The sequence below is a fragment of the Callionymus lyra genome, chromosome 8, assembly GCF_982586985.1.
Source record: "Callionymus lyra chromosome 8, fCalLyr1.hap1.1, whole genome shotgun sequence".
NCBI classification, from domain to species: Eukaryota; Metazoa; Chordata; class Actinopteri; order Syngnathiformes; family Callionymidae; genus Callionymus; species Callionymus lyra.
This window is the reverse complement of record NC_141825.1, coordinates 21314510-21330594: the sequence shown is the minus strand read 5'-3', so window position 1 is coordinate 21330594 and position 16085 is coordinate 21314510. Positions and strand designations below refer to the sequence as shown.

The window sequence follows — 16085 nt, the reverse complement described above, 5'->3', positions numbered from 1 at the left end:
GCAAGATTCTTTTATGTTTTTGGCATTGAAAAGTGACAAAAACGATGACGACAACTGACATTCATACATGTACGGATAAAGTACATTTATTGTGCGTTGCCTTAGATTTAAACATAGAGACTAAATTTAAAGTTCAACTAATGAAAACCCAACTCTCCTGACTCACTCCCATGTTTCAAATATTAAAGTCTTCCTCTCCAAGATGCAGTAAGTCCCTCATCATGACCATGTTTTTAAATTATTACTTTATAAAGTTCTCCCCCCGTCTGAAATCTGGGCGAACGAGAGGTTACGAGAGCGGAACTCATAATGGTGTAATAATGGCTTCACTCCTCCTCCAGCCAGCTGTAATCACACCCCGCTTTGTCTACACAACAAGTCCCTTGAAGGTGGAGACTTGCAGGATGGATGACACACCTCGACGTTTGACCAATCACAGCAGAGTGGGTGTGGTTATGGTAAACAAATTAGTTTCAGTGGGCGGGGCTTAAGCATCTTAAGACGTTTTTATTTGTTCAGGCTTTTCCTTGATTTTCTGGAACTCCTGTTGTGTTATCAGTTTTATCTTGATCTTTAAAGTATATACTTTATTGAGTATTGTTTTGATTGTTTAAGGGCTTTGTGACCCTGGTCTGGAAAAGCGCTATATAAATAAATATTACTTACTTACTTACTTACTAGTGCACATATTTCAATTAAAAAGGGTTTTGTACAAACAAACACATACTGGTGAGGACAATAAAGGAGGAATTCCGGGGGTCTCTGGTGTTTTCAATCAACCAGGTATTCTTGTCCAACAGGTGTGTTTGTTTTCATCCTTCATGTGCAGGTCGAGGCTGGAAACTCACTTTTGGCTCATTTGTTCTCTGAGCCAAAAGAGAGGCAGCGAGCGAGAGGAAGAGAGAGAGAGAGAGAGAGAGAGAGAGAGAGAGAGGGAGGATAGAAGGAGGAGGAGGAGAGAGAAGGGAGGGAGAGAGCGTGAGAGTTAGCCTACCTATCTATCCATCAGGAGGGGAAGAGGAGGAGAGGCGACCCAGAGGAGCAACACAACAAGCCTTGAAGCAGCAGCAGCAGCAGCAGCAGCAGCATCAGCACCGGAGCAGGAGTAGCGAGCAGAGGAGACACCAGCGCCGTCGTGTTCGCCTGGAACTAACGCAACTCACCCCGCCATGTATCTCAACAGAGAGGAGGACGGCAGCAAAGGTAAGAAAACTGTCACTCTTTTTCCTCGAGCCGCGCCACACTTTCAAGGTGTATCAACCCTCATCGAGGTTACGGTGAGGAGGAGGAGGAGGAGGAGGAGGAGGAGGAGGAAGAGTCCGCTGGCACGATGGAAGTGTGGGATGTCATTATGTAATATCACTTTAATTGCCTTCCATTTGTGTCAGCTCTGCACCTGTGGTTCTGTTTTTTATTTTTTTTATTTTCTGGACCAGTGGAATTGAGTCAAGCACAAGGTCAAAGTCACCGCGACACCCATGTGTTGTCAGAGCCAGGTTCCTAACACCCTCCTCAGAAAACACCCTAAAACCAACAGGGGGGGTAATAAAAAAAAAAAAAAAGGGGGTGTACTGTGTGGAGTAATCTCCCCCACGTGTTGTCGAGGCGTGATGCCCACAGACGTCCTCTACTGTTAGGGGGGGAGGAAACAAGAGGTTAAAAAAGGCAATGTCAATCACCAGCTTCAGGTTATAGAATAACACCTGATGCTGATGCTGCTGATGATGATGATGATGAGGATGAGGATGAGGAGGGTGCACAAGAGTCAGGGTGGGAGGAGCCGTTTGTGTTTTTGTGTGTGTGTTCCTTTCCCTGTGATGTGAGATAATGTGATCTCGCAACACACGGACAACAACATGATACTGTAGAGGGGGATGAGCGAGAAGATAAGAGACCGGGAGGAGGAGACGAGGGAAATGAGTCGACAGTGGGATGTTCTCAAGTTCAAATCTAAATCCTTTTTTCTTTTTTTTTTAAATCAGCATTTTCTACTGTTTCTTCTTCTGCTATCGGTTTTGTTGTTGAAGGAGTTTGAGTCCATGAGAGTTCCATGAAGAGGAGCGGTTATGTAACCGTATGAAGGGTTTAAAGGAGGTGATTAGGCCAAAAATAATGACTTTTAAAAAAGGAACTGGTTAACATACAAGTTTGTATTTTACATTCAGGGTTCCAAACCTTTTCTGCACAGCAGAACTGCATTATATCCACGAACCAACCTTCAGATTTATACGGTAGAAATGATATGGGACCGGCAAAAACACAAGTTATCAAAAATGAATCTCAGTATAACAGATCCATCGTTTTTTTGGATGGTCCTGTATTTAGTTTAGTTCCACTCCTTTTCACAAGTTTCCAGGTTTATTTTTGAGTACATTTAACTGAAGGGTCTTTGACATGTCAAGAGTCACAGGCTAATGTTACTTTAGTGAAAATATCCTCTTTTTCAAAACACATTTCAGACACCGACGATCAATAGAACAGAAATCATATAAATGTTTTCTTTCTGTGCAGAACGAGTACTTGACTCTTGTGTTGCAGAATTTACAGAACACATGACTCTTGATGAAGTCGTAACTATTTTCATTTGTTTTCAAACCTAAATATGTCCAAACTTCAGGTTTAAAAGCTGCTGGAGTCCACTGTATCCTCTCGTCCTCAGTATATTAATATTTAATCACCCTTGGATGTACAAAGGTCACATCTGTGTACAACAAGAGCTCAAACTAAACCAACAACCTACAGACACGGTTTACTCATCTTCATTTGATGATGATAAATTAAAGTCTCAATCCTTTCCTGATCAACTCGTGACAAATTATCTAATGTTCTCTGTCTTTGTCACAGTTTTTTATTCCAAATACAAATACAAAAATCTTCAAGTTTTAATCACACGTGCGTTCTGAAAGTGAGCGCCGAAAGACGAGAGATGTTTCAATATTCAGTTCTACTGAAGCATTTCTGTCGTTGCCACGAAAGTAGTTTACATCAACTTGTTGTGAATGAAGGAATGCAATTGTTAGCAGTGTTGTGTTGTTGTTCATTAAGCAGCTTTATGTCTTTTGATTCTATGGGAAACATTTTCCTAACTAACTACCAGTTTTTGTCAGATGTATGGCAAGGCTTTTTGGTGTATTTTGTAAATAAAGCTACAGCAATATTGCTCATATTTATTCCCCGATAATGGAACTTTCTTTAATGCATATATTTAAAGAACATTAACGCATGTTTATTGACTTTAGTGAAGAGAAATCATTTATTGGATTTTATCAGTATCAGTTTTGTTCATTTAAAAAAAAGTCATATTAAAGATCTGAAATTAATTAATCAATTGTTTTAATCGCACCTTAAATGTCTGATAAATGTCAACTTGATTTGCTTTTATTTTAAAGTGTTATTGGGTCGAATTATATGCATCAAAAAATTGATTGATATGAACAAAGTCTTCCTTAAGTCATTGTTTTGAACAGACAACTTTCTTGTCATTTACATTCTGCTGTAATTGACTCAAGTGTTGCTGCAACCTTTAGCTTCCACCAGCAGGGGGTGAATATTTCTGTGTTTTTCTTCTTCTTAACCATTAGAAATATAAATACAACATCACGTGTATATAAAGTCTTGTAAGTTAAAGCACTAATATTAAATGATTCACTAAACCAATGTTCACTTCAGGGTGTGACTGACCATCGTTTTCACACCGACAACTCCATCACAAGACAAACACAACAAATAAAACATGATTTCACTAAAAGGCAACTTGCAAACACACATTATAAATCCAGAGATTAAAGAACACTATTTAAAAATTGACATTTAACATTTTAAATCTACTCAGCCATTAAAAATATATGCTAATGTTCAAGTGTGTATTTCCTGTCCGTCTCAAGGGTTTGTTTTCCATGACCTTGAAATCTATATTGCTCACTTTAACTTGACCTTCGACCCGTTTTACATTAGCATACAATCTCACCACTAACCTAACTACTTCAGTGGCAGCTATGTGCTTACAACAGCCTTTTTTTTTCTTCTTACAGTCGCTCTCTCAATGTATCTTTTCAGCTTCTGTATCTTCTTCCTCTTCTGTCCAGCAATCTCACAACGTGACAGATTAGATCTACCCCCCCCCCCCCCCACACCTCACTGTATCCTGCAGCTGAAACGGAAAACACAGTGTGCGACTCTTGATCTGTGACACTATCGGTGCTTTTCATTGTTTATGATTGGATTCTGGGAAACTTTCACACAATGTTCCTGTTTACATACGTTTTTTTTTATTTATCTGGAGTGAGTACAACAGGGGTATCTAGTTTGGATTGTTGTAGATGGTGATTCCAGGAGAAAGAAGACCTGGTTCCCAAAAATAAATCAAGGGCAACTAATGTGAAAACTCTCCTGACTCACATGTTTCAAATGTTAAAGTCTTCCTCTCCAAGATGCAGTAAGTCTCTCATCATGACCATGTTTTGAACTTATTACTTTATAAAGTTCTCCCCCATCTGAAATCTTGCCCGCTTTGTTTATACAACGAGTCCCATGGAGGTGGAGACTTCCGGGATGGAAGACACGCGGTGACAAACCTTGATGTTTTACCAATCGCAGCAGAGTGGGTGTGTTTATGGTAAACAAGATTTGAACTCTAGAAAAATCAAGTGTTTTTAGTGGGCGGAGCTTAAGATCATTTTCTAATGTAAATATTTCAATGAAAAGAGTTTTGTACAAACAGACACGTACTTATGATACAATAGAGTCACAACATCTATTTAAGACACACTTACATCAACACATTAGTTGAAATTTAAACTGTGCGACAAGTGTTGATAGAAGAAATCAGTGGTCACTGCTGCCCCCTACAGGCCAAGGACATAATGCAGCAAGAAAAACAGTCACTACTCTTAAGTTTCAAACTAGAGATTCCCCTCAAACAACATTGATCATGTGCTGCAACTGTACATCAGAGTGAAGAAGTAAATCCGTGGCCAGTGCGACTCTTCACGTTTGATTGACATGCCAATAATGGATTTAGGTTCCTGGCCGTTCCTCCGTGGAGCGTCCTTCCCTCACCTCACGGCTAAAGCGTTCAAATTTACGCCGCGTCTCAAGGTGGATCGGCAGGCCAAGAGGTCCACCATGAACATATTGATTAAAGCCTGGGAGGATTAAAGGAGGGTCCGGGGCCTCGAGGTCGCTGCAGCAATCGCATCAACCGCTGTCGGACACGACTGTGAGTTCCATGGAGAAAAGTAAACGGCGAGAGTGGAACGCCAACCGGTAATCGTCTCTCTTCAGTCTGATGGCTTAATGGTTCATTATTTATATCTACCGGAAAACACTCAACACCTATTTAGACTACTTACTGATGTTCGTGCTGCAGCGCTTGAGTGTCGCCCATTACCAGACAATAGAGACATTTAGATCAACCCAAGATAGTTCCTGAGAGGTCTCGAAAATAAACTTAAAATAAAACATTTTATTTAAAATATAGTGATTCATTAAAAATACTTTTATTTTAAATTGCATTCATCAAATAGAACGTTTTTAAAAGTCGTTTTTTTTTTGTAAAAACAAATTTTCTTGATCTTTTGATCTATAAAAATCTTTATTTTCTTTGTGTACCGTTTTTATAAACCAGATTTTTCTATTTTCTTTTTTTCATTATTATTTACAATTTTTTTTTTGACTAGACTGTTGGTAAATATTCTCAAATACAGCAGGATGTAAATGACATAAAGTAAGTAAGTAAGTAAGTAATATTTATTTATATAGCGCTTTTCGAGACCAGGGTCACAAAGCGGATCACAAGGTCAAGAAAATTTGTTTTTACACAAAAAAAACGACTTTTAAAAACGTTCTATTTGATGACTTTATGAAGATATATATTTTTTATTGTATAAGCTGTTAAATGAATTTAAATGGGAGGAAAAATTAAATTTGGGGATTTTCTCGTCAGCTTTTATGCACGATTAAAATATATGAATTCTATTAATTATTACAGATCACAATAATTAATAATTTTGTTTTGTGATATTTTATTATTTAATTTAGGAATATTTGGTGTGTATTCAATTTATCCACCTTTCGGTGGCTTGTGGTCAACCCAGCTATCCAGGACCTGAGGCAGGCGACACCATGTCTCGTTGTATAGACAGGACTTGACAATGTAGGCTATTTTCTAAATTGTTATTTTCACATTCTCAGCTTTTTACAAACATGTTTTTTTTTCTGACACTCACAACAGAAACAAGCTATTTTTTGGTCCAGGAAGTGATATTTGCTCCACACTGGTGTGAGGATGAAGTTCAGTGTGTCTTTATATTTAGAACTGTTGGACTGGATGTCGCCTTCGCACGTCGCCCTGTTTCTCCTCTTTAGCTGTCGCCCTCGAGTGTGAAAAGTCTGTCAGGCTGGTCTCGGCATCGATCTTCAGCGTGGCTAAAACTCAAGCCTTACTGCTGAAATGTCGCCAGTGATATGTGAGAGAGACACCGTTTGACAACGATATCCTGATAGTCGTGTCCTTTATGGATCCACAGTATGTCACCGAAAAAACTGTCGCTTTCATTTTCATTGCTTTAATTTGATCATTAATTTATTTCATGTCATGAGACTCATATGGCTTCATGTTTCTGGTCAGGGCTGTGTCTTAAATCGTGCACTTCTCTAAGTGCACTGCTTTACAGTACACTGTAAGACAGTGCACTTACTTGCACAGTGAACATACTTCGACAGTAGTACTGTCTCAAATCAAACTCTCCTGCTACACACTTGGAAAAGACTCGACAGCTTCTTCTTCTACTACTTTTTAACTGATCGCAACCAGTCGTTGGAACTCTATTGTCGACACTTGACGGCGTTTTTCACCAATGCTGTGTCTCAAATCGCATACTACTCTTAGTATGCTAGAAGTTAGTATGCATCAGTTTAGTGTACGTACTAACTAGTACGCAAATTCTCCACAGATAGTATGTCTCAAATCAAACTCTGCTGCTACACACTAACCGGAGATCACATGACAGCTTCTTCTTCTACTTCTATTTAACGATGTTTCAAGCAGCTGTTTGAACGCTATCGACACCTGCTGGCAGCACGTATTGCAACTTTGGAAAAAGAAATAAAGAAAAAATATGAGAATCTAAATAATCGCGAGATATTTAAGCTGGTATCAGCAGCGAAGACGTGTTTATCCTCCTACTGCTGCGGAAAATGCACCTGCAAGTATATGAATATATATGCATTTATATATGACGTAACTTCCGTTTTAAACGTCACTAAGATGGCGGCTGTTTAGTGTGTTTAGTGTCCATCGAACCATGCTCAGTTTTGTGGGCGTGTTAGTACGCCAATTTAGTGTGCATGGCGCACTAAATTTCGCATTCTAAGAATTGAGACGCACTAAAAATACTAACTTTTAGTACGCTAGTATGCGATTTGAGACACAGCACAATTGAAACAAGTGATGCTCCATCCCAGGTGTGTGAGGGAGAGGTACCGCAGGTCCTTCCTCCCTGCTGCCATCAGACTCCACAACAAGAGCACACCAAGATAAATATTTAACTGCACCTTTCTTGTTATTTTTGTAAATATGATTGTGAATATATAATATAGTGCAGATTTATTTTCTATTCTATTTAGATTTTCTTTCTTTTTCTTTTTATTACTTTTTTTTATTTCTGGGTGTTTTATTTTCTTGGTATATTACTCTGGCTGTTGTTGAACCGAATTTCCCCTCGCGGGACAAATAAAGGATTCGGATTCTGATTCTGATAAGTTGTGTTTTATTGTGTTATTACTGTTGTTTTGTGGTAAAATGTGTGTTTTCTTCAGACATTTACGTCGGTACCCGCGTCAGTGACGTGTCTTCGGTTTAGCATCATCTACGTCGCTAAGATGGCGGCCGTTAAGGGTGGAAAGTCTCCATCGATTAACACCCTGAACGCACGTGTGTACTTAAAATATCAAGTGTAAGTGCAGAAGTTTGCGACTCGGGACACATCGCGGGTGGGACGTCACCTACTTTTCTTGACTCATCAAACTATCTTTGGTGCTGTTGATTTAGCTTGTGGAGTGTGTAGGTGTGTGTATCCTGTGCTGCAATATGATATACAGTCTGTCAAACCCTATCGATTGAGGTTGAAGCTTGCCTGGATTCAGGCAGAGGTCCAAGCCTTCGGCCAGAGCGGCCGATCTGAATCACTTATTTCTGGCATGTGCTCTGAGAGAGACGCTCGGCTCCGGCAATATTTTCGAGGGCAGATATTTTTGGCTTGTAGAGCAGCAACTTAAAACGTTTGTTCAATCTGCACATGTGTAATCATGTTGAAAAGAAGAATTTTCACAATTATCTCCTTTTATTTCTTTGTTTTTTGGCAAGTAAGTAAAGGTTATTTGTAAAGTGCCTTTTCTAGACCAGGCTCACAAAGCGCTTTAACATCAAAATACACAGTTAAAATATATACTTGAAAAGGCCAAGACACTTAAGACAAACAGAGGAGTCCCAGAAAATCAAGGAAAAGCCTGAACAAATAAAAAGGTCTTAAGATGTTTCTTGAAGGAGTCAGTAGATCATCAAACACAGAGGGAGAGGAAGTTTGTTTAAAAGCTTCGGAGCAACAGCCTGGAAGCTTCTTCTACTAGGGGTCAGAGTTTTGCATTAACTGCAGGCGAGACAGATCCTTCTTGTTTGAAACCAAAATAAACTGTTACAATAGTCTGAACGTATTGTTCCTGAATATATTATGTCAATTCATTAGTTTTTTTGGCTTTCTCAAGAATATAACCTTCTTTTTTTCAAGGCAGTAGGATCATTTATAGCAGGGAGACTTTAGCTGTAACATAACATGTATGTCATCCCCTGTGTGAAGACTATTTCACACTAAAAAGTGTGATTATATTGACATATTTCTTTCATAAAAGTGGTACAACCTCCTGATTTATGCCTTATTTTTTTTATATAAGGGATCATTCAATTATTAAAAGTTTCTTTAAAAGATTCTGTTTATTTATTTTAAAGAAATTTGTCGTGAATATTTGTTCTTTTATCCTCTATTTCCAACTTTTGTGAAGATGATGTCTTGCTCGACGCTCAAAAGACTTTTATCAAAAATTGCACAAGCATTTATTGAAGTTTCTGATTCAAATCTTCTTCTTATAATATTTTAAAGTTCATTGCAGCCACATCCAAGTATTTTCTTTTGATTATACTTTGCTAGTTTCATTGTGACATTTGACATTTGATGTCATTTTTTGTTTTAGTTAAGCATTTGATTTCATTTTGAAAAAGAGGATAATGTTTCAGGTATAATTTAAGATCAAAAGCTTGAAGAAAAAACGAAACTTTTAAACATTTGTAACTCACTGTTCACTTTCAGACATCACAACATAAAAACTGCTCTGAGCATTTAGCAAAATTGCTGTTGAAATGCTTACCACAGGATTATGAGAGAAAAAAACCTTGCTCAGCAAATCTAAAGTGCTGATTGCTTGATAAACTCACGCGTGTTATAGAAGCTCTGCTGTGTGTTCAGAGATACGTTGAGATCTTCAAGCTGATTTGAAAATAGTTCACCCTTACAATCCCCCTCTGTATAATCGTAAAACAATAAACAAAGCTTTGGAACAATCTTCCTCTATCTTTGTACTTGATGATCTACTGACTCCTTTAAGAAACATCTTAAGACGTTTCTATTTGTTCAGGCTTTTCCTTGATTTTCTGGAACTCCTGTGTTGTTCTCGGTATTATCTTGATCTTTAAAGTATATACTTTTTTGAGTATTGTTTTGATTGTTAAAGCGCTTTGTAACCCTGGTCTGGAAAAGCGCTATATAAATACAAATTACATACTTACATTAAAATCTATATTAACTAAAGCACCTCGTCTATAAGCTACACCTCACCATAACTATATATAAAATAAAGAAGTTTTCATACAAAGGCCTGAGATTGAACCCAGAAAGATGGTATAGAGAAACATTTTAAATGTTTTACTTAAATGGTGTTTTCTCCAAGCGTTGCCTGTAACACGGCAGTAAAACGGATAGATAAGAAAAACTAAGAAGCCTAACAGAACTGGACATCAACTTTTATTCCCTTACAATTTTAAGCCAGCTCTTTACGCTGCCGTCTCCAATGTGTTTTTTTTCCCATCAACAGCCAGATTGATTTGTTCAACTTTATAAGCCGCATCTTAGTGCCTCTCTCTTTGCGCTTGATGGATCTACTGACTCCTTTAAGAAACATCTTAAGACGTTTCTATTTGTTCAGGCTTTTCCTTGATTTTCTGGAACTCCTGTTGTGTTATCAGTTTTATCTTGATCTTTAAAGTATATACTTGATTGAATATTGTTTTGATTGTTTAAGTGCTTTGTGACCCTGGTCTGGAAAAGCCCAATATGAATAAAAATTACTTACTTTCTTACTTACTATTATTTTTGTGTCTTTTCTTTCTTCCATTGAGCAATACAATTTTATATATTAGCCATGTCGTTCACTAGTATAAACCACAAGGTTAAAGGAGTGAAAAAAAGGTAGCAGCTCATACTGTAGAAACTTTCTTTTTTTTCAATTTATGGCTACCTAAACAATGTGAAAAATATTTTAATTTAAAATAAATATGGGAATAAAAGGTCCTGCTGAGTTTATCATGCAATTTCTTCGTTTTGTTTGCTATAATTACACGATAAATATTGAAGCATTTTAGATAGAAAACACACTTACCCCAGATATAAAAGCAATAAACTGATATGCAAGTTTTTTACCTCCATTGTTTTTTTTTCTGTGGCCATCAAGTAAGAAAATGAGGGAAGACATATAAATGGTTTCCGAGGTTTTGCATGAAACTTAAAGATAACATTTTCTTGTTCAAAGTTATTTCAGGGCCTGTTTGCTGTAAAGGAGTAATAACTGATGTCGGCGATAACAAATCGTTTGACTGCAAAGGCTGGCGGCTTAAATTTAGTCCCTGAACATCAGATTTGCTAGGGAGACCTTTAGATATATACGCAGCATAAATTGGCGAAGGAATAGCGTAATTGAAGTGAGCGCATAATCAGCCCGTTTGACATTTAATAGATCACTCCGTCACTCCAGCTCAAGTTTATTTAGCAAGAATAGCCACGCGGTTAAACGGCGGCAATTTATTCCGTCGATGGAAGGAAATCTCAGAGATCACGGTCCACGACAATGGAGGCAATTAAGACGCTTTTCGTAACAACATCTGCGATAGATTTGGGATTTAAACCTGCGGCTTCACCGTCGTGGGAAAGCTCATTAACGGCGGAGAAACGGGAAGCTGACGACAATAAAAGCTTCTCACACATTAGAAGTCGGTTTCCTGACATGAATTAGAACTGATTAAACAAAGTGGGATTTTTTTTTTTCTTTTCTTTTTATTTGACCCACATCCTGAGAAAAATGAACCATTAGTCTTAACAGGAACGGCACGGATTTTCACTTGGTTTCAACTCTTCATTTGTAGATCTAATATTTTACTGCTGCAATTGCTGGAGACTGACGAGTCATTCATCATCTTAATGACTACTTTCTGATGAGTAAGCATAATTATTTTATATTTAGTATATCTAGGCTCCGATAAGTTATCATTTAAATTATTGCAAAAGCTAAAATATTTTTGTATTATTAAAATGTCCTTTTTTATTAAAAAAAATGCATTTTTCTTTTTAGCATTTAATGTAGGGGGGCGTCAAACTTTATCTCTGGGGGGGATTTTAATGGTGAAGGTTGCGGGCTAGAGAAATGGAAATAAACCAAACTGTCATAATTCCGATTTTAAAATTGTCTTTTCACACAGAATGTTGGATTATATCTCAATTATCTCTGAGTCTGTTCTTCTTCATGAAATTCCCTTTTATTAAAATCAGTTTTATTCCTATTAGAAGTCATTATATCGACATGAACATTGATCTACTTGGGTTTTAATCCAACCATCCAAAGGGCCCGTTAAAATTACCGGGCCTTAAGTTTGAAAATTGTGGTTTAATGATTTAAATGCATTTTATTCTTTTAGTTAAACAGACAAAACGTGTTGATGTGGGAGAAGAATAAAATGTACATATTAAACATCGGAAATAACTATTGATCGTCATGTAAATGTTGCAAGTGCTATGAATATATTTTAAAATTCTTAGAAATAATAATTTATAACAAAAACATTTTGAAGTGCAAATATTAGGGCTGGCAAGAATCTGGCGTGAGGATATGTATCAACATGTGTGACGACACCATATATTGCGATACTGTATTAACCACGATATTTTTTCTTTTAAACAAAAACCCCTTCCTTGGCTTTTACAACAAAGAAATGAGCAATACTTTCTCTAATCAAATGTGAAAGTGCTTGTTGAAAGGGTTTTTTAAATTTAAACAAAATTATAAAATGATATGAACAATGAAGTGCATTAACAGTCTCAAAACAACCTAGAGTAACATGTAATACTTTTAACATGAAACTTTGTTTTAAAGTTAAGTCCAAACATCAGATTTAAAAGCTGCTGGAGCCTGATGTATCCTTTCTTATTCACTCATTGCTGCCATTTCACCGGTTTTGTTGTTACTTTGACACGGAGGAAATGACAAATGTTGTCAACTAGTGGCCGGAGGTTTAATTGCACCACACAAATGAATAAACTCTGAATGTTAATTGTAAAATAAAACAACAATGATTGTCTTTTATAAACGCACTATTGAAATATAAACCATAAAATAACTTTGAATCAAATTGAAATAGTATTTTGATGGTTAAAAAAGAATAGAATAGAAAATTGAATAGAAAATGTTTATTCATCCCCAGAGGGGAAACACACTTTTACAACAGCACAGTTGAAAAAAATAAAGTGCAAGGAAAAAAGAAATAATAAAAGAGATAATAAAAAAAGATAAAAATAAAACGATCTTAAAAATATACAGATTATTTACAATATTAGACATTTAACAATATTAACAAAATAAAATAGAATAAAATAAAAATAAAATAAAATAAAATAAAATAAAATAAAATAAAATAAAATAAAATAAAATAAAATAAAATAAAACACACAAGAAGAAAAACACACTACGGATTAGCATCAGGATATTTAAAGTAGAGAGTTAAATATCCTGACACCAGTTGGGATGAAGGACCTTCTATAAAAAAGGGATATCAATACAGTATCAGGAATAAAAATATCGAGGTACCCTAAAAAGGTACGACGTTCTATACCCTCAACATCTCTTTCATTTGACCTCCATCAAGAGTCAACACAGCACTGAGAGTAATAGTCATTTTTGACATTATTATTGTGTGTGAGACATGTATAGAAATGTCATCCTGAGTCCTTGAAGCTTCCATCAATGACAACTAGCACTTATATCTACTCCCTTGTTTTGTGGAGAAACTGAAGCTACACCTTTGATGGTTTTGTGTGATCCAGCTCTGAACAAACTACAGTGAAATGGGCTGCAGTGAAATGACACCTATGTTGTCAGGCTTCTTCGGAACTAATAAGGGCAAAAAAAGTCAATGTTTTAATGCTTCATAAGGACCTGGTTGTCGACTGGAAACCAGTTTTATTTTTTTAAATTTTTTTTTTTAGAATCCCTTATTTGTCCCGCAAGGGGAAATTCGGTAGTGCTTTTGACAGCCATTCACACATACTGATGGGAGTAGGCTGCACACCTGCGCCAAGTCTACCATCAGGAGCAATCAGGGTAAAGTGTCTTGCTCAGGGACACAACGACACAAGCTTGTCTGGAGCTGGGATTGAACCTGCAACCTTTTTGGACTGCAGGTCTACCATCTGAGCTATGACACCCATTGCATCAAAACATTTTTTTTAATTAAAGCCTAGGTTCCTTCTAGTGTTACAATGTCAACAATACTGTTTCCCCATCTGCAATTTTTTGATTTTACATTCATTTACGAAATAATGTGTCAGTTTCTTGCTTTAAAAAAAGTCTCAAAAAGTTGCTGGTGTCCCGTTTGTGTGGTTACCCGCGAAAATGAAATCAAGGAAAATATGAAAGACATTTTTTTTTACTTATTATTGCATCAAATACAAAAAGGTCATTTCTCAATTACCGATAAGTTTTGTATGTAGATGTTTGATCATCATCTATACAACAGTTGATGAAGCCTTCAGAGCGCCGGAGTTATTTTTATGGTGGACTCTCAGCTGAGGAGGAGGAGGAGCCTCGGCGCTCGGAGAGAAGAATGAAGGAAGAGTGCCAGTGAAGGAACATCAACTGACCACAGAACAGTGCTAGAAAGCAAGAGGTAGAGGGACGGACCATGAAGTGGAGGCCAACGTAAAAAAAAAAAAAAATGGAGAGGCGGATGCAAAGAACAGGCCTCGGGGTGCTCGCCAGTGAAGGTCACGCAGAGGAGAACGGCTCGGTGTGTAACTGTGCTGGTGTGTACGTGAAGGAAATACACAAGAGTGACAGTTCGCTGACAGATTATTCTGCGATGGAAGGATTTGACAAGGAAGCAGAGATGACATGGATTCAATGTACAAATACTTCATTCTGCCTTAAATCCAGTTTGATCACATGACTTGATTGATGCGGTGGCGTGTGTTTCTGACACGCGTGTGTGTGAGGAGTGTTGCACGAACACGTTAAATATGTTGCTGTGGTGAGTTGTCCGTGGTCGACCTTTGCTGTCATTAATGTCACCATTCATTCTGTCGTGTGACCTTAAACACAAACATGCATTAATGAGATCATTTTCTAACCCTTTTATGATTTCTTTGTGATATTTGAGTAATACATCCCTTAATTTTGATTTCAGCCTCTTCTTAAAAACACAGGATTTATTTATTGATTCTATTCTTTGTGTAAAACTTATAAGAGAACACACCCAAATATTTTATGTTTTCTATGAGCTTATCCTGGACTGAAAAGACATTAAATGCAGAAATAAAAGAAAACAAAAAAGGGCTTAATTGCCATTTTATTTGAAAGAGGGATTTAGCTTCTATTCTGTCCCTCCTGACTTCTTCTTTTCTTTTGAGATATTTCAAGGACTTTTCTTTTATGCTGCTTGGCTTTGATTTAGTAACAACTCCAGTGAGGAAAACTCTTCTTTCTTTAAAACGTTTGTTTATATCTTTCATTCCAAGAACCTCAAAGATCTCAATGTTAATGTTTTATTTTCAAATAACATCTTCTGGAATCTTTAGAAAGGTGCACTTGCTGACTAACAAACGCACTAAAAAGTTTAGATTTTTACTAAATGTAAGTGTCTTAAACGTCTTTTCAAGAAATCTGTTGATTTGGGATGTTGCCTTTAGAGGACCTTCTTGCATCAAATCCCTGTAATTGTGATGCGTTTCGTCTTTTTCTTAAATTTCTTTCATTAAAATAATGTGCAATATATATACACGTGTGTCTTGGGGTGTCTTTTAAATAATTGATAACCACCCATTCCACATAAAGGGATAGAAGGACAATGAAATGTTATTGTTTTTAAATAAAATGTATTGTTGTTGCTAGTTTATTTGGGATTTAAACATATTCTCTCTAAACTTGAAAATTAAAATTATTTAATTCCTTTATTTCTTAAAAACATCATCAAAAACATTCACAAGAAGAGACAAAAGGCAAAATAAATCCAAATACAACGTAGCAATTAGTATGTTATTTATTCAATTTGGAAAGCAAGTGTTAGCTTAGCATAACATACAGTGTTGAATTAAAATAATATTACACTCCCTTAACTTAATATAATGCTTCAGCATTAGCTGCTAACTAGTGTTTTGTGCCTTATTGTCGACCGTTGGGTTGTTAAACAATGGTTACTGGTCATGACAAAGGAAGTCATGGTTAAAAAATGTTTTATAAGCACCACAGAAGATAAATCCATCCACAAGCTCTTCCTTTGCTTTTGTGTTATATTTGTCATTTATTTTACTCTTATGTCTGCTGAACTCTTAAATTCTTATAAATCGATAACGATGTTACATCTTTATATTTAAACTCGAATAGAAAATTAATAAATATAGCTTTTTCATTGAACTTCAGTGATAAAAAACAGATCAACACTAAATTCTATATTCTTGTGGCTCGGTAAAGAAGAACTATGAGTATCCGAAGTTTGA

At 36.6% G+C, this 16085-nt stretch overlaps 1 protein-coding gene across 3 annotated transcripts in view; it reads left to right on the top strand.

Moving 5' to 3' along the window:
* The first annotated feature begins 1053 nt into the window (after nucleotides 1-1053).
* The window catches only part of syt7a (synaptotagmin VIIa), a 116255-nt gene continuing 101223 nt past the window's right edge, over nucleotides 1054-16085 (top strand). For all 3 annotated transcript variants that reach the window (XM_087798218.1, XM_087798217.1, XM_087798216.1), the window contains exon 1: nucleotides 1054-1203. In XM_087798218.1, coding sequence (XP_087654344.1) covers nucleotides 1170-1203 — 34 coding nt within the window. In that variant the 5' untranslated portion in view covers nucleotides 1054-1169. The remainder of the gene's footprint in view (nucleotides 1204-16085) is intronic.